The sequence below is a fragment of the Daucus carota genome, chromosome 2 (genome assembly GCF_001625215.2).
Source record: "Daucus carota subsp. sativus chromosome 2, DH1 v3.0, whole genome shotgun sequence".
Lineage (NCBI taxonomy): Eukaryota > Viridiplantae > Streptophyta > Magnoliopsida > Apiales > Apiaceae > Daucus > Daucus carota.
The window spans coordinates 53,854,795-53,871,936 of NC_030382.2; the positions used below are offsets into that span (position 1 = coordinate 53,854,795).

General features: G+C 35.3%; 4 protein-coding genes and 1 non-coding gene across 5 annotated transcripts; all 5 read left to right on the forward strand.

Moving 5' to 3' along the window:
• Positions 1-2,807: 2,807 nt before the first annotated feature.
• LOC108207779 (cytosolic sulfotransferase 8) lies at positions 2,808-4,706 on the forward strand. The gene has a single exon (XM_017378209.2). The coding sequence runs from the start codon at positions 2,896-2,898 to the stop codon at positions 3,916-3,918; it is 1,023 nt and encodes a 340-aa protein (XP_017233698.1). The 5' UTR covers positions 2,808-2,895; the 3' UTR covers positions 3,919-4,706.
• An 878-nt stretch (positions 4,707-5,584) lies between these two features.
• Positions 5,585-6,739, forward strand: LOC108207780 (senescence-specific cysteine protease SAG12-like). The gene is made up of 2 exons (XM_064088231.1): positions 5,585-5,982; positions 6,080-6,739. The coding sequence occupies exons 1-2, from the start codon at positions 5,636-5,638 to the stop codon at positions 6,660-6,662; spliced, it is 930 nt and encodes a 309-aa protein (XP_063944301.1). The 5' UTR covers positions 5,585-5,635; the 3' UTR covers positions 6,663-6,739.
• A 149-nt stretch (positions 6,740-6,888) lies between these two features.
• Positions 6,889-8,138, forward strand: LOC108206760 (uncharacterized). The gene has a single exon (XM_017377159.2). It carries the CDS (start codon positions 7,020-7,022, stop codon positions 7,911-7,913), a length of 894 nt encoding a protein of 297 aa, XP_017232648.1. The 5' UTR covers positions 6,889-7,019; the 3' UTR covers positions 7,914-8,138.
• Positions 8,139-9,415: 1,277 nt separating this feature from the next.
• Positions 9,416-9,486, forward strand: TRNAG-GCC (transfer RNA glycine (anticodon GCC)). The gene has a single exon. It is a non-coding gene; the product is annotated as a tRNA-Gly (tRNA).
• A 3,194-nt stretch (positions 9,487-12,680) lies between these two features.
• LOC108206736 (U-box domain-containing protein 7) lies at positions 12,681-15,842 on the forward strand. The gene is made up of 2 exons (XM_017377126.2): positions 12,681-13,292; positions 14,872-15,842. The coding sequence occupies exons 1-2, from the start codon at positions 12,886-12,888 to the stop codon at positions 15,716-15,718; spliced, it is 1,254 nt and encodes a 417-aa protein (XP_017232615.1). The 5' UTR covers positions 12,681-12,885; the 3' UTR covers positions 15,719-15,842.
• The last annotated feature ends 1,300 nt before the right edge of the window (positions 15,843-17,142 follow it).

The window sequence follows — 17,142 nt, forward strand, 5'->3', positions numbered from 1 at the left end:
CCCCTACTAAGCAGGCATTGTACCAGTTGGCCGAATTCCATTCCAGATGGTGCTAAGACTGCCATCCAAGATTTTACATGAAGTCTTCGGCTTCAATTTAACAACGATTATAATCAACTCATTAGAGATTTGGAGTGTTATTTTTATGTGATTTTTTTATATTTTTTATTTTTGTATGTCAACTTTTTTTATTAAGGATTATTTATGACCGGAGTTGCTCTTACAAGTATTGGAATATGCATGTGTTTATCTTTTGACATATTATTTTAATCTTTTTAAAATTTAGACATATTATTCCAATATTTTAGATAAACACATGCATATTGCAATACTTATAAGAGCAGCTCCGATCATAAATAATCCTTAACAAAAAAAATTGGCATACAAAAATTAAAAATATAAAAAATCACATGAAGATAACACTCCAGATCTCTAATGGGTTGGTTATAATGGTGGTTAAATTGAAATCGAAGACATCATGTAAAATCTTGGATAGCAGTCTTAGCATCATCTGGAATGGGATTCGCCAACTCGTACAATGCCTGCTTAGAAGGGGCGAGCAAAACACCGAATAAATCTGAAACTGAAATCGCTTAAAACCGTATAAAACCGAACCGAACCCGAAACTGAAAACTTAAAAACTGAACCCGAAACCGATTATGTGGTTAAGGTTATAACTAAGAACGGATCTAAAAAACCGAACCGATCCGATTTTTCAAATAAATATTATTTATATATAATTATATATTACTTGTAATTTATATTAAATTTTAAATTCTCAACTGCTGCATGTGTTTTATTCAATTGATTTTTTTCAAGAAAAGTGGTTGCCTGGTTGGCATCAGTCCATCACTGTTTTTCAAAAATGCTGGTCAATTTGTGATGGACAGTGATATAGGGCCAGTGTCTCTCACAGAGTGGGGTATGTTGCCGCATTTGTAGCTTCAGGCAATCTCAAACCATTACTTTACAGCAAGTCCAATAGGTTACCAATCCTATTACTTATAAATAATCTATAAGCTACATAGGTTTAATTTGTAGTCGTACAAAATTTTGGTTTGGTCATCTCCTTTATAACTAGAACTCGGTCACATGTAGACTTCTCTTACTCTTACAATATTAAAGAGTTTTATACTGTTCAAATTACAAACACTTGTGATATAATACAAGATAAAAAATTATATATTATTTATATACTCTTACAATATTAAAGAGTTTTATACTGTTCAAATTACAAACACTTGTGATATAATACAAGATAAAAAATTATATATTATTTATATACTATATTATTTATATTATAAAAAACTATATATTATTTATATACTTCTTCTAAATATAATTTATATATTATTTATATACTATATTATAATAAACCGATATTGGTATAATTCGTTCGTCGTCCAAAAAATGTAATCAGTTGGTAAATATAATCTGGTTAAGATATAATTCATTAATACTAAAATACTAATAAGATGATGTTAAAATTTAAATTATAATTAATAAATTACGAATTTTATACCCGCCCGTGCTTCGCACGGGTTAAAGGCTAGTATAAATAATAAGTTGTAGTATGTCTTAGTGATTTAGGTAATCTATTTTTAGTGTCAACTCCAATAGTAATCCCTATATTTGTTCTCCTAAGATTATTTTAATAATAAATTTGAGAGAGAATATACAAAGAAAGAAGGAGAGAGATGATTATTTTATTCATAAATATTAAATAAGTAATGGCTAGGGGTTACTTATAAATAGGTAACGACTAGGAGAATTAAGGTTGTGCTAGTGATTTAGGATAACACTAGGATAGTGTTGGAGTGTATTTTTTTAACACATTACCTAAAGGTGAGTTTAGCACATCATATAGGTAACCTATTGGATCTAACAACTTTATCTTTAAATTTCATCTTTTTCACTTTATATTATCATTCCTTCTCCGATCATTCCCTCAACTTTACTTCAAATTCATTTTAATATTATATATATATATATATATATATATATATATATATATATATATATATTTTAACGTAAGAACCCGCGGCTGCTATTCTTCATGTGCGCACGGGGTAAACCCACAAGCTCACGCAATAGTCTGCAAACTACGTGAACCAAAATAAACCGCACCTAAACGCGACAGGCTCGGATCCAGGAGGCATAATCACAAATTCTGCTTCTAGATCAATTAAAAAATAATAAGTAATTAAAATTAGCCTGGTTATTCGAAAATCATGATTCATGTTTGGAAAAAATTATATGCAGATCGCTAATTTGTATAGGATCGGTCTGCACCATATATATTCTTTAAAAAAAATAAAAAATTCTGAACACTCCAAAACTCAACCCTCGTGCGTGTTACTCTCGCGGGGATAATAATTTTAAGCGCAAGCCCTTCTTGGCATGGAACATACCTGTGCTCTCAGGGCACATGTTTAGAACATTTATTAATCTTAATTTTCTGTAGATCATGCAGTACAGCACTCAAACACATTAATTACTAACTAGAAAATTCAAATGCTTATACTTACCAAGTAAATTTGATACTTTATATATTTGTATTCTATTATAATTCTAGTCAATTATTTTTTTAACATTGTTAAAATAATTAATAATATAAAATATGTTAGTGCAAATTATAACAAAGTATATCATGTAATATATACTGTAATAGATGTCTACACATATAATAAGACCAAAATTATATGGATAATAGTAGTATTGTTCGTTTAATTGACTGATTTGTGATAAAATTTCTATATGTGAATAATAGAACATCACTATCTACCCAACACTAGGATTGCCCAGAGATCATAATATATTTCCACCATCACTTGCAGTCTGAAACCAACCCAATCGTTTTAAAACAGCATTACAATATTACACATACTAATTATCATGGAGCCAAAAACTTCACAACCTCTTGAACGTTCTCCTGATGCTCGAAAAGCATTATTGGATGAGCAGATTGTCTACAGTCAAGAATTCCTGGACTTGCTCTCAACCTTGCCAAAAGAGAAAAATATTTTTGGAGCCGACATTTATCAATACAATGGTTTTTGGTTTCCTAAAAAACCTTTGCATGGCATGATCGAGTCTCTAAAACATTTTCAACCGCGAAAAAATGATGTCTTCCTTGTAAGTGCTCCAAAATCCGGTACCACCTGGTTAAAAGCTATTATCTACACCTTACTTAACCACCAAGTCCACCATCCTCAGGATCCTCACCACCCTTTGCTCACAAAAACTCCCCATCAGCTTGTTCCTTTTCTCGGATTACTTAAACCCTCTGAATATGACTCTATATCAAATTCTCCGGATAGCAATACCAGGATCTTCGGATCTCATGTGCCAACAATTGGCCTTCCTAAATCTGTAATTGAGGACAATGGCTCATGTGACTGTAAAGTAGTGTATTTGTGCAGGGACATCAAGGACACTTTTGTTTCCTTCTTTCACTTTCTCAACCAGCATTTAGAGCCATCAAGCAACTGTATGGAAAACCTCTTTGATTTATACAGCAGAGGAGTAAGTGGAGGTGGACCAGTATGGGATCAAATCATAGGATACTGGAAGGAAAGCTTGGAGAGGCCAAATAAAGTGTTGTTTATCAAGTATGAAGACATGAAATGCGAGCCTCATATTCAATTGAAGCGTCTTGCACTTTTTCTAGGAAAACCTGTGTCCGAGGAGGAAGAAAATACGGGTTTGCTTGATCAAATCATAAGCTTGTGTAGCATTGATAATATGAGGAAACTTGAGGTTAATAGGAGGGGAACAGATAGCCTTGGTATGAAGAATCACACATTTTTTCGTCGTGGTGTAGTTGGAGACTGGAAGAAGTATTTGACAGCAGAGATGGCCGCTAAGCTGGATCATATTACTGAAGAGAAGTTCCGTGGTTCAGGATTATCTCTCTGACATATAGTCATTATGCTGGGGATGGGGTCAATATCACTGAAGAGCACATTTATTTATTTTCATTTCAAGTGTTTTTTCTCTCTTTATGGTTGTTATTTCTGTGATCTTTGTTTTTCAGTACAAGTATAAGTGTGCTCTCCAATTCTGTGTCGGTGTGTTTTATTTAATAAAAATGTGCTCAACTTTCTAGCCTATGTTACTAGCATACCGCACCCATAGCTAAGAGTTATGTTGGAATTGTTCTCAAATTCGATTCATATGCATGGACTGCATATTTGAATTTACAGGCGCAACTTCATCATTATATGCTTCCTCTGAGGAGTGATGCCGTTGATCTGGATGCGGTAGTTGGTGTGGGTCTGAAAGTCAAGGACGCGCTTCACCATGCTATACTCGGCAATGTCTAAGAAGTGTTCTCCATCATGGAGGCATGGAATAGAAGCAACAGTGGGAAAGCAAGGACATGCTGCTCAGTGTGGACCAGGTATTTGAATTCATGGGTTTCGACAATGGGAAGCGCCAGAAGAAAGACCGAAGCTTGCTGCAGAAGAATCGTGGGGCTCAAGGGGATTATGCTAGTTTTGTTGGGGCGTTCTAGCTAGTGTTGATGGTTATCTTTTGGGCATTTATGCTTTTTAATATAGGATGAATGTTAGCATCTCAGTTTATCTTCCAGGTTTAGCCTCTTTTGCAGTCATCTCCCAACTTTTTGTTGTTTTTGGAGAGATGTGCTAAGTATAGTTTTAGGTCTGCTATTCCATCCTGTCTATGTAAGACCTTCTGAGATAATTTATGGTTCGTTTCTGCGTTTCAAAAAAAAATAATATGGTCGGAATCATTTGTCAGTCATTTTAGGCGATAATCCTGCAATGGTCACGGGAGTATCTCCGATGTTGACTGCAAATTGTCATGAGAGTATCTCCGATGTTGACTGCAATGTCCAAAGATTAGAAGACTGCCTAATGTGATACAAAAACCTGTCCAAGATTGTGTTCTCCCGGGTTTGCATTTCAGCAGGCGGTTAAAGCTACAGAACTATATTATCTAAGAGAAAAAAAGGCCTTGATTTGAGTCTTCTTTTTGATATCTAGTTAAGTTTTATGCACCTTGCAGATATGGACTAGTTTAGGAGCCATATATGAACATGTATAATAGTCTCACATATACCTCCTCCCAAGTATTACAGCCAAGTCCAGATTAGTCTTATAGTTCTCCTTTCAGCAACTAGAGCTTAATAATTTTATTGCATAAAATTTTGCAATAATCTGCTGAAATGTTACTAAAAGCACATGTTATCTTAACATAAAAGAAAACTATCTTTGTTATTCAAATAAAGATGAAACAGAGATTTATTTACTTACAGAAAAGAAAGATTCATCTAAAGTTTATGTTTATATATAGATGAGAAGTTTCAGTGAAAGGGATCATGCAGCGAATGGGCACACAAGACTTTTAACTATTTGGAAAGAATAATGTCCTAATAAATTGAATGCTTAAAATAAATTATATTGATATTCTTTTCCCTCTATAACTTATATTTTTCCCCTTACATTTTATACTAAAATTTTTCTATTAAACCTGTAAATGCAATATTACAGCTATAACAATCTTGTATTGTGCCATGGCTTCTCATTATGCCTCCTGCATGACTTTGTTTCTCATTTTTCCCTATCTAGTTTCTTCATCACAAATATTTTCTGAAGGATACATAAGAAATATGCATGAACAGTGGATATCTCAACACGGCCGTGTTTACAAAGATGCAGCTGAGAAGAAAATGAGGTTCAGAATTTTCAAGAAAAATGTGCAACTAATAGAGGCTTTCAACAGAGGCGAGGATAAAGGATTTAAATTAGCTGTTAATCATTTTGCTGATATAACAGATGATGAGTTCCGAAAACTACATACTGGTTTTAATGACAGCCTGAAACCATCCTCCTCTGCCAATTCTACACCTGAGGGCACATTTTTTAAATATGCGGACATCAAAGACGTTCCATCTAGCATTGACTGGCGAGATAAAGGTGCAGTCACACCGATAAAAGTACAAGGACAATGCGGTAAGTGTTTCAGGTACAAGTTATTTTGTTACATACACAAATACACTATCATTTTTTCATATACTGGTGATCTAATGGCAAGCCTTCATGTTTATAGCCAGCTGCTATGCATTTTCAGCCGTTGCAGCTGTTGAAGGCATTACTCAAATCACGCAAGGAGACCTCATATCTTTATCTGAGCAGCAGATCGTAGACTGTGACAAAGACGACTATGGGTGTAATTACGGAGATATGAGAAATGTTTTTAATTACATAATACGAAACAATGGTATCACCACAGAATATTCTTATCCTTATACAGGCTCACAAGGTCCGTGCCAATATAACTCCACAAATAATCCAGCTGCTAAAATAAATGGATTTCAATTTGTACCCCGAAACAGTGAAGCTGATTTGTTAAAGGCAGTGGCGAATCAACCAGTTTCAGTGGGTATTCATTCTACCGATTATCAATTCAAATTCTATTCTGGTGGTATTTTAAATTTTGATTGTGGCACGGAATTGGACCATGCTGTCACAATTGTTGGCTATGGAACTAATAGTGATGGAATCAAGTACTGGATTGTCAAGAACTCATGGAACCCCGCGTGGGGAGATGCTGGATTTGCCTACTTAATACGAGATTATAAGAATCCTCAAGGCATTTGTGGCATTGCTATTTATGCAACATATCCTACCATTTGAAACAAATTCTAAATAGTGAGTTATACGAATTTTACTCTTTATGAACAACAAAATTCTTGTCTATTTTGATTGTGGAAGTGCAGAAGTGTGGGACTCTCTGTTACAAATTGCTCCAAGAAAATTAAGCTAATAAATCAAGTCCTAAATATATTATGCAAGCTTTATGCAACACAAAAATCGGAAAATATATTATTTGTCGCCTTTGACTTTCTGCGACACATTTTCATCGCCTAATGAAATACACACAACCAGACTACCCAATACCCACTGTCAAATAAACACTCATCTTTATATTTCATCATCTCCGCTCTTCATTTTTTGCCTCAATCTATACATACACACATATATATATATACAATGATACAGTGTAGTAATCTTCACTGTGCTGCGACGTCTTTGCATCAATCTTTTTTCCCTCTTTTTAGTTTACCCTCATCATCCTTTCTCCCAAGATTAAATTTTGACCCCAAAAGCTCCATTAAAATGTCTTCAAATTCAAAACCCAGAACTTATAAATTGTTAAAAACACCGAATTTATCATCTTTATCATCATCTAATACAACCCCATCGAGGGATAAAATCGTAGATTTTGGTAAGTACAAAGGTAGATTGTTGGGAAGCTTGCCCTCAACTTACCTTAAATGGGTGTCCAAGAATTTGAGAGCTGGTGATTATGAGGAATGGGCTAGGTTTTCTGATGAGGTTTTGGAAGACCCAGTTTATAAAGACAGGATTGAGTGGGAATTTGCTGAGAAAATCCTGAACGGTGACGTTTTGAGGTCTAAGTATGAGGATGGGAATACAGTGGATGAGTTGTTGGAGTTGAGTGAGAGGTTTGGGTGGGATAATGAGGATAAATTGGGCTGGAGTAAGATTGATTTTGGGCTTCTTGGGACTTCTAAGGGTGGGAGGATACCAAGATTAGGGGTTGAGTCGAAGGGGCGAATAATGGAGAAATTGGACGGTGGGAACAAGAATAGTACTAATGGTAAGAAAAATTATGATGGTGATGAAGGTGTGGAGAGAAGGAGGGCACGGAGAGAGAGGTTGAAGTCGAGGACAAATAAAACGGAGAATGATGGTAATGGTGGTGGAACTCTAGGTATTTCCAATGAAAAAGTGATTGATAGTGCTGAGAAGATTTCGGCGATGACTGTGAATGCTAGCATTGGTAATAGTAGCAGCCCGTTTCCTGGGCGCCAGTCGCTTTTGAAGAAGGCGGTTAGCCATAAGAAGAAGATTGTAAGATGATTATATTGTTTTAGTTGTGATCAGTGTGCATGTTTCTATTTTTTTTTTTTTATTGTAAACTTTATTTCTATCATGATGTTATTGATATTTCTAAACTTTTTCTAGAGTTAGAATTAGAGTTGAGTGCTTGGAGTCAACTTATCTGATGTATTTGTGCTTCTAGAGAAAAACAATTGATGTATATAATATGGTATTCTCTTTGATGTATTGGAATTAATTATCTGGTCTTTTGATAACTCAAAGATGAAAATTTCTTTTGACAGGACTTGATCTGGATATGGGTAATTTGTTGTGCTGTCCTTGTGGCCTTGTAGGTGATGATTGATTCATAATTAGTTTTATGTAGTGTGATATTGAAGTATATAGTACTGCTGGTGCCTAATTTGATTATTATTATGTTCGTTATAACTTACAAAACCTCATTTGCAGCTACTGTAGAGGTTCTTCTAGGTTCATTAGGGTCTAGGAAGTAACTTGAAATTTATTAAAATTTAATAGCCGAAGGTGAATCTCTACTGTCTCTTATCACTATCAATCTGCAAATAGAGAGGCTGTGTTCTCCTAAACCTTTGGAGACAACACTGACAACTTAAAACTGCTCAGAATCTCAGAGACTGTTCTTTCTCATTTTTGGACTGTAATCAAGTCATTTTCTGTTATGTTCCCTCTATTGAGTAGATATTTAGACACCAGGACAGCAGATGGCTAAAGAATATGATTAATATGCATAGTGGAGTTTTATTGTTGACTGGTATCGGAGAAAGGTTATTGCTTATAACCCTTATTTAGGGTCAACAAGGGGAATGTTTTCTTCAAAAACATGGGATATGAGGACTTGGCCATTGTATTATCTCAAGCAAACATTAGTTCTGGCTGCTTTGTATTAAGAATCTGAACAGTTAAAAAGGGCTGTTAATCTAGATGCAAATAGATTATTTAAATCTGCAGATTACTACCATCCCACTTTACAGCCTGTTACTTTTCTGGTTATGTTCGAAGGTAATGATCCCTACTGCCCTTAACAAGAGTTTGTAGCTGGATTTCTGATCACTTTTATCTGGGAGATAGAAAAACTCTCTCAATAACAAGTTCACAGATAAGTGAACCAGTGTACATGAAGTGATCCTTACTTCAAAAAACATGAGTTTATAGATAAGTTGCAGCAGTATACAGAAGCTTATTTTGGTTTCTTTACTTTGCCCTCCTCAACCTGGTTCAATGCAACTGCACAGGGTATATGCTAAAGCTCTCAGGTTCCTCCGACGAGAAGATCTTGTACACCTTGCTTATGACTGTAAGTTTCAGATTTTGATGATGTCTCTATGCTAATAATTAAGTTCCTGTTTGGCTGTTATATTTGGGAGTAAGATTAGGAGGGAAGTTGAATTGGAGCCTTTAATCTAACATACCAGACTAATCTTGAATATAGACCTGCCCTTCCCTTGGCATTCTCAAAAACTGACCGAATATAGAGCATTTTCTCATACAAGGAAGACATCAAGGCACCAGTGGTCTAGTGGTAGAATAGTACCCTGCCACGGTACAGACCCGGGTTCGATTCCCGGCTGGTGCATTTTTTTCTACTGCACTACATTATCAAGAATCCTGCTTTGGGTAAGTTATGCGGGTGCAAGTTTTATATATCCAATTCTGCTTCTGGTGCATTAAATTATTGACTTATATTTATGTAATATTTATTTTTGCAGCACCACTGCAATTTCTTGGAGCTGAATAAACAGCAGAGTACATATATGCCCAGTAGATCAGGTATGCAACTGCATCTCAAATATTTTTCAGTGTTTAATCATTTCAAGAATTCTTAGAAATTCATACTTAGTGCAGAGTACATCACATCACAGAAGGGGTCAGATAGAGTCAAAAAGATATCTAAAATATTGCAATATTCTATGGACTATGGACTATGGTCAGGTAAGATGTGTATTATCATTGATGCATTCAAGTCTCTATTCTGAGTCACTTTTCTTGCTAGAATGCCAAGTCCACCTTCTAATCCAACTTAATCAGCAGCTTCAAAAACAATTTCCCTAATAGACTAAGAAAGCAATAGTGAAAACCCTATGCTGCAAGCACTTTGAGTGGTCCAGCATTTGCACTTTTTCATCCCCCATGGAAATCGAGAATTGTTTCTTTCCTCGTAGCCACAAAAGTAATGATCAGTTACGTTTCGGCCAACACGCTGATTTCCTGCATAAGATTATAGTGCATGTAGTTGAATTTACTAATTCCATGCAGAAAATTTTACGCGTACAATGGGTTCTTTTATCAGACATTCATTTCCTTCTTGGTCTTGTTAGTAGAGTAGCAGAATTTACAAAAATCAACTCATAAAAGTCATATGTAATGGTAATGAACATGGCTATCAGTCGTATATGTCAATTCGGTTTTTATTAGCCTATTGCTGGTCTGTTTTATGGTGGAAAATTAAATCATGATCCAGTATTACTATGTGTGCCAAAATACCCTGGTTTTATATAGTTTGTGCCTAGTGGGCTCTCCATCAATTTGACTTCCATTATCATTTTCTAGGTTTTAAGTCACGGATGCCATATAGCTTAAAAGTGTTGAACCTAGATTAATCTCAAGAATAAAACAATTATAAAGACCTCAAGTAAAAGTTCATCTCCGATTCTAATTTTGATAAACAGGATTACCAAATTTCTTAAGTTGTTTTTTTTCTGCGCAGTTCTAAGTTATAAAGTACAATTGGAATATAAATTCCACATAATATGCACCCTATATGTCCTAATGGAAAACTATATGCATATATCTATGTGCACAAATGTTAGCATATGCATGATTATATGAATGCAGGATACTACACACTTCAAAGATTTGTATTTTGCAGCTTATTGGATGCCAGGAATTGCAGAAAATGCCGGCGTGGAGTAATCCTTTTAAACTTTCGATCATCTCGAGGTAACTTAAACACTTTCTTGAAACAACAAATATTGAATATTGACAGTTGACATGTTTATAATTTTCAAAGAGCATAAATTACAATACTAAAATACTCACCTAAATTCAAACTGATGTAAAATATATTGAAAATAGTATTATGCAAAGAAAACATTCTTGTTTTTCAAGCTTTCTGGTAAGAAAATGGCATTGCTAGATTTTCCATAGTTCTATTATCACATGTGTTAATACAGAAGAGGAAGTGGTTTGAGTGTACATTCGAATGGAAGTACAGCTGGATAAAGCACCAAAAATTTGTACAGCCACCATACATCCTGGGTTAACTCGGATAAGAGCCAAGGCTTCATACACTGAATACTATTTAGTGGATGTGCCAAATCACCCAGGGTCTACTTGATGCAAACCCCCAAATAAATGTAGGCACTACATCAATGGTGCACGTGTAGTTGATACTTGATGGTACTGGTGAATCACAAGAGGGTTTCTAACAGTTACGAATATTATGCTAAGATATATAGCCATCACACCTTTGCATCTAAATCTTAGGAATTAGTGTTACTGTTCATAGAAGCATATGGACATTAATTAGGACTGACAAAATTTTAATTAATACTTTAAAAAAATTAAGAATTAAGTACTAATACAGGATGACAGAAGCGTCATGCAGGTCGTGTAATTACAGAGGAACTAGGACAAGAGCAGAGAGGATCCTAATTAACATAATAGTGGATTAACAGCTGGCCCGACTTGTAATGTGAGCTCATGATCGTTAATTATTTAATCTTATATAATTAATGTTACTCTTATACTATATTTTTTATATGTACTTCTAAAACAGATTTGAATCCATTGATTGTATGAGCTGTCTTCTCTCCAATATGCAGTTGATAGAGCGTCGTTAAAGGATCATAACAAGTGCTGCAATCCATATCGTATCATCAAATACCTGATAGCTGAATTTTGTTGCATGAAGTATGTCACGTGTAACTCTCTGTCACCCATACATGTGTGTATAATATAAGTCTATGTGTATATGCATCTTAGCTTCAGCATAGTAGGTATAAATATAGTGTGCACGGTTCGTGATCAAACCAATAGATTACAGTAAAGTAATATTGAGTTTTATGATATGTGTGTTAAAAACATAGAGGGGAGCCAGGAGCATCTTTTAAGTAAATAAATCATAGATAACAGTGATAACCGTGTCATCTTTATGGATCATGTACACTTTCTCAGTTTGAAAGAGATAGAAGATTAAGCTGTAGATATCGATAAAAATAAATGCTGACTATAACAGAAAATTAGATTATGTTCATAACATATTTGTCCAAGTGGTTTAGAACTTCATAAGAAAGAGAGATGCTAAGTCAAGCACATAAGATATATCATGCGGCTTGAACCATACATAATACTCTACTGTGGATGCAAGTAGGATTGAAACATGTATGGAAGTGCACAAAGAGTCTTTCGGTAGATAATAAACTTTAGGCACATACCACAATACATACACCAACCCAACTTAAGTTAACTTCATTACTTTGCCCTTTTAAATTTGATTCTGAAGTGTGTCACGGCCTAACAGTTAAATGTATGTTTCATTCATCTTTTTGTGCTGAGGTAAAAATGTCACGCTTATTGATCACTTTTTTTAGGCAATAGACGTCTTCTTAACTTCAGAAAACAATTTCAAAAATTTAAATGAACAGGATCACATGGGCATTGCTGGAAATACGAACTCAAAATCTGAAAATGTTTGTTCAACTAGACGTAGATTGATATATCCCTTTTGTTAGAGACACTGTAGGGAGTCTACATGTGCTTTCCATGTTTTTGCCCTTAAAAGTCTTTTCCTAACCTTTCTCTGTTACTTTCTCTCTCTAATTTTTAGAAGTGACCTATATAAAGAACCAATAGTCTTCCATAAAGATATTAACATTAGTTCATTACTTATCTTATGATCTCTCTCTCCCCCCCTATTTCTCTCTTCCCATTTATATTTTTTCTCAGTTCTTACTTTGGTTTTGAAGCCTGAAAAATGTCTGGTCATACTTCAGCATGGCACTTGGCTTTCACAAAGCTGCGTTTCTTTACTCGAATCAGACGGTTCCTACAGCTTAAGAGTCCCATTAAGCGGCATGAGCCGTCTGATCTTTCCATTGACAAAGCTAAAGTGGCAGATGCAAGTGATCAAGAAGAAAACAAAGAAGAGGAGATGGCGGTCTTGCAAAGGTCAGTAAAGAGACTTCACTTTGGGAGTTGTGAAGAGAAGGAAATGGCTGCTAGAGATATTACAAGACTTGCCGCAGAAGGTTTGAACTGGCGAAAATTTATGGCAGAGCTAGGTGTTATTCCACCCCTAGTAGCCATGGCTGGTTCAGAAGTGGTGGCACGACGGAGATTGGCAGTTCAAGCGCTTATTGAGCTTTCTAATGGCACTTACACGTAAGTTCTGTTTTAATGAAATCTTTCAATATTGATAAAACAGAGTCTTAAATTTTATACTAGTTTTTGTGGGAGGGGGTATCACTGTGTTGGTAAGTTTATCACAAAATGGTTCTACACAAGGCAGGGTGGCTTCAAAAATATGTGATCAGCTTTCAGGAATAGCTCATTCCTGGCAAATATTATTTTCCCATTTATAAAAAACTCGTGAAATTTATTTTAGTGTGGGCTCTCATTACGTTTGATGGTGCGGGAAGACCTTAGAGTATATAACTATATCCTAGTATATTAATTCAGCATGTAGTTCGAGTGTCCAAATTAGACTTTGAAAGATATTGCATCCACTTGAATATGCTTTCCTGCCCATACCACCCCTATACTTGGCTTTTAGTTTGTTCAAGATTCTCTTGGGTCCAGTTAACCTGACCTTTGTACTATCATTCTCTTCCTTTTCAAATCTTTCAAAATAAGTTTACTGCACTTGAAACATTTGCCAACTGTAGTTAAGCTGAAAACATAATTATGTGTTTAAATGTGAAATACATTTCACTTGGCACTAAATTTCCCACAGCAAGTTGGGTTGAGCTTTATTTTTTTCTTGACTTGTGAGTTTAAGAAATAAATATTTATGGCAGCGGACTCGTGACTTGTATCGGTAAAAAGAAAACTCAGCAGGTCTCTCTGGATTTGGTCTTTTTGTTGCAACAGTTAGTCTATTTTGTCGAGCTCTAAAGATAAATGTCTGTACAGTGGTGGAATATATCCATTAAAATCCAAGAGATAAAACATTAGTGAACAAGTGGGAACTTGGGTCTACTTGACTTGCTATCTTCAAAACTTAATCATATTCTGAGCATCATCAACTATTTGTCATTGGTCCTTTTGTCATGTGTGTATTTTCACGATTTAGACTTCTGGCTCACAAGACACTTGTATAGAAATCTTCAGAACTGCAATTATTTTCGTAGATGTCGTATGCAAGCACATATTTGAATTGAGAAGTTGAGTTATTCCTTCAACAATCTCAAGAAGACAAATGCAGATTATTATATGCTGCAGTTAGCTTGTATGGAAATAAGGGGCATGAAGTGCGCTGACTGTCCACTAAAATCCACAAGGGGTGGGAGAATTTGTAGGTGGCAAAACACTAGTTAGGCAGACAAGTTGTTTTTCTAATACATAAAATGTAGTCTATGAGAATCAGTTAAATTGAAAGACTTTTCTTATACTTCTTGTGATGTCTTTGTAGTTGGCAAGATATCTTTAAATATCTGTATACGATAATAAACTACACTTGTTGACCTTCACCTTCGACCTCATTTTCAACTCTGGTGGTATTAAAGAATCTTGCTGACTTCAAATGTCATTCTGTTTTATTTTCTTTGGGTTGTTCTACAAGTCCCCATCTGCATAATTGGCCAACCCCACAAGTAATTGTCGATTTTTCCTGGAAAGCATGCATGACCTAAAAGGGTGAAACATTTTCAAAATCGTGAACTGACTGCCGACTTGAAAATGCCGGATTGGACTGTGATTTGAGAGTGCTGATTTCTTTCTCTTTTTTTTGTTGGTTTTTCAGGAACAAAGCTCTAATACTGGATGCTGGAATCTTATCAAAACTACCCGAAAACACTGGTGTTTTCGAAGAAGAAACAATGCATGATTTTGCAAAGCTGATATTTTCCTTATCATCCGTGACCAACAGCCAGTTCCCCATAAACACATCAATCATCGTTCCATTCGTGATCTCTATTCTTGAAGCAACTTCAAATCTTGACACAAAAGAATCATGCTTAGGTACATTGTACAGTCTTTCTAACATGCTAGACAATGCAAACACTTTGGCTTCCAGTGAAGTACTCAACATTCTCTTGGGGTTCTCTTCTATTAAACAAACATCCGAAAAAGCTCTTGCAACCTTGGGCAATTTGGTAGTGACCTCAATGGGGAAACAAACACTTGAAAGTAATCCGGTGGTGGCAAAGACCTTGATAGAGATCATGACATGGGATGATAAACCAAGAAGCCAAGAGCTATCAGCTTATGTTTTGATGATTTTAGCACATCAAAGCTCAGTACAAAGATTAAAAATGGCAAATGCTGGAATTGTTCCTGTTCTTCTTCAAGTGTCTTTATTAGGTAGTCCCTTAGCTCAGAAACGAGCAATGAGGTTGCTACAATGGTTTAAAGAAGAACGACAGACGAGAATGAGGCCTCATTCAGGTCCTCAGACACAAAAATTCTCAGCTGGCTCCCCTGTAAATCAAAGAGATGTGATTGAAGGAAAGAAAATAATGAAGAACATGGTGAGACAGAGTTTATACAAAAATATGGAATCAATGGCTCGTCGTGCTAACGGTGATGAAGGGTCTTCTAAGCTCAAGTACCTGGTCATCAGTTCAAGTTCAAAGAGCCTGCCTTATTAGATATGTTCCCACACAACCTTTTTGATATCATTTTTTAGATTTATGATCTTAAGCAGCTGTCCAGTTTCCTTTGTTCAATCTCCGACTCTGTAAATCATTAAAAATAAGAATTGGTTTTCTGTTACTTTGTGACCTCATGTGTGGCTAAAAAATGTACAGATCAATGATAAAGAACACGTATACAGTACCTGAATGAATATTACTTGGACTTTAGTTTTTTTTCTGACAAAACATGAATAGAACATATAGATTTCACATAAAACATGAATAGAACATATAGTTCATAAAAGTTTAAGATCCATAGAATCTGCTGTTAATAGTACAAATGGTTGAAACTTACATATCATCAGCCTCGGCATGGAAGGGAAAATAGGCGAGGTGGCTGCTGGATACGAACGAAACGAACCACTCTTTTAGTGATTGGGATACAGACATCAACTTTGGCTTGAAAGGTTTCAGTAATCTTTTCCGTTTCATCAGTGGCTTTAAAGGTGATATAGAACCTATACGGACATGCAGGCTCCGAATTTGCCTTGACCACAACCACTTCACCGAATTGTTTACCATTCTGACGATTATAGTCCTGAATGGCTTCATCAGCACACTCCGTGAGTTCCGGTAAGCAACTTTCTCCTCGGGTTACTTTTGGGGGGTCATATAATTGAAGGATTAAACCAGCATCGTCCACAAGTGAATAGTCTTGAACATCGAATCCCTGGGTCTCGTACATGTCGAGGTGAAAATTGGCTATGTCTTCGAAAGTCATGGGGTGAGTTCCATCGGGACGGATATCCAAATCTACATCGTCATCTTCAAGCTCTTTCCGATTTCGAAAAGTAGACTTGAACATCTCCAATCGTTCCTCTCTCGACGGGATCACATTGACGTTCATCTCGTCATCCACTCTCGCTTTCTTAACATCCGCCGCTTCGTCTTCTGAAACGTCGAGAACATGCTTCTTCACATCCATCGCTGTGCTGTGCTTATATTAAAAATATGATAAAATAATTTCTATAATATTCCTGAATATTATTCTTTATATTAATATTTTAATATATGAGTTAAGTTCTATGTAGTCCACATATTTACTGTAGTACCGTAGATCACGTATGTTCTGCAACTATAAAATGACATAAAAATATTGCAAAATGTATGAAACTTGTTATTTTGTGAAATACATTCTATAAATATCACTATTTCATGAAAAATATTGAAAATCATCTATGTTCGACAAGTAGAACACATATGTTCTGTAATATGTAAATATGTTTTGCAAACTTAACATGTTTTGCAGAATAATGTGTTTTTCACTATTTAACTTGTAGAATGTTTAGGATCGTCAAAATTTTTAACAAAATAATGATGTTTATAGAATATGATTTGCAAAATAACACATTTTGCAATGTTTTTATGTCATTCTATAG

Excerpts from the sequence above, each read along its gene's own strand:
- LOC108207779 (XM_017378209.2), top strand. The coding sequence starts at position 2,896 with ATGGAGCCAAAAACTTCACAACCTCTTGAACGTTCTCCTGATGCTCGA.
- LOC108206760 (XM_017377159.2), top strand. The coding sequence starts at position 7,020 with ATGATACAGTGTAGTAATCTTCACTGTGCTGCGACGTCTTTGCATCAA.
- LOC108206736 (XM_017377126.2), top strand. The coding sequence starts at position 12,886 with ATGTCTGGTCATACTTCAGCATGGCACTTGGCTTTCACAAAGCTGCGT. Across the intron at positions 13,293-14,871 it reads CTTTCTAATGGCACTTACAC|GAACAAAGCTCTAATACTGG; the intron begins GTAAGTTCTGTT and ends TTGGTTTTTCAG.
- LOC108207780 (XM_064088231.1), top strand. The coding sequence starts at position 5,636 with ATGCATGAACAGTGGATATCTCAACACGGCCGTGTTTACAAAGATGCA. Across the intron at positions 5,983-6,079 it reads GTACAAGGACAATGCGGTAA|CTGCTATGCATTTTCAGCCG; the intron begins GTGTTTCAGGTA and ends GTTTATAGCCAG.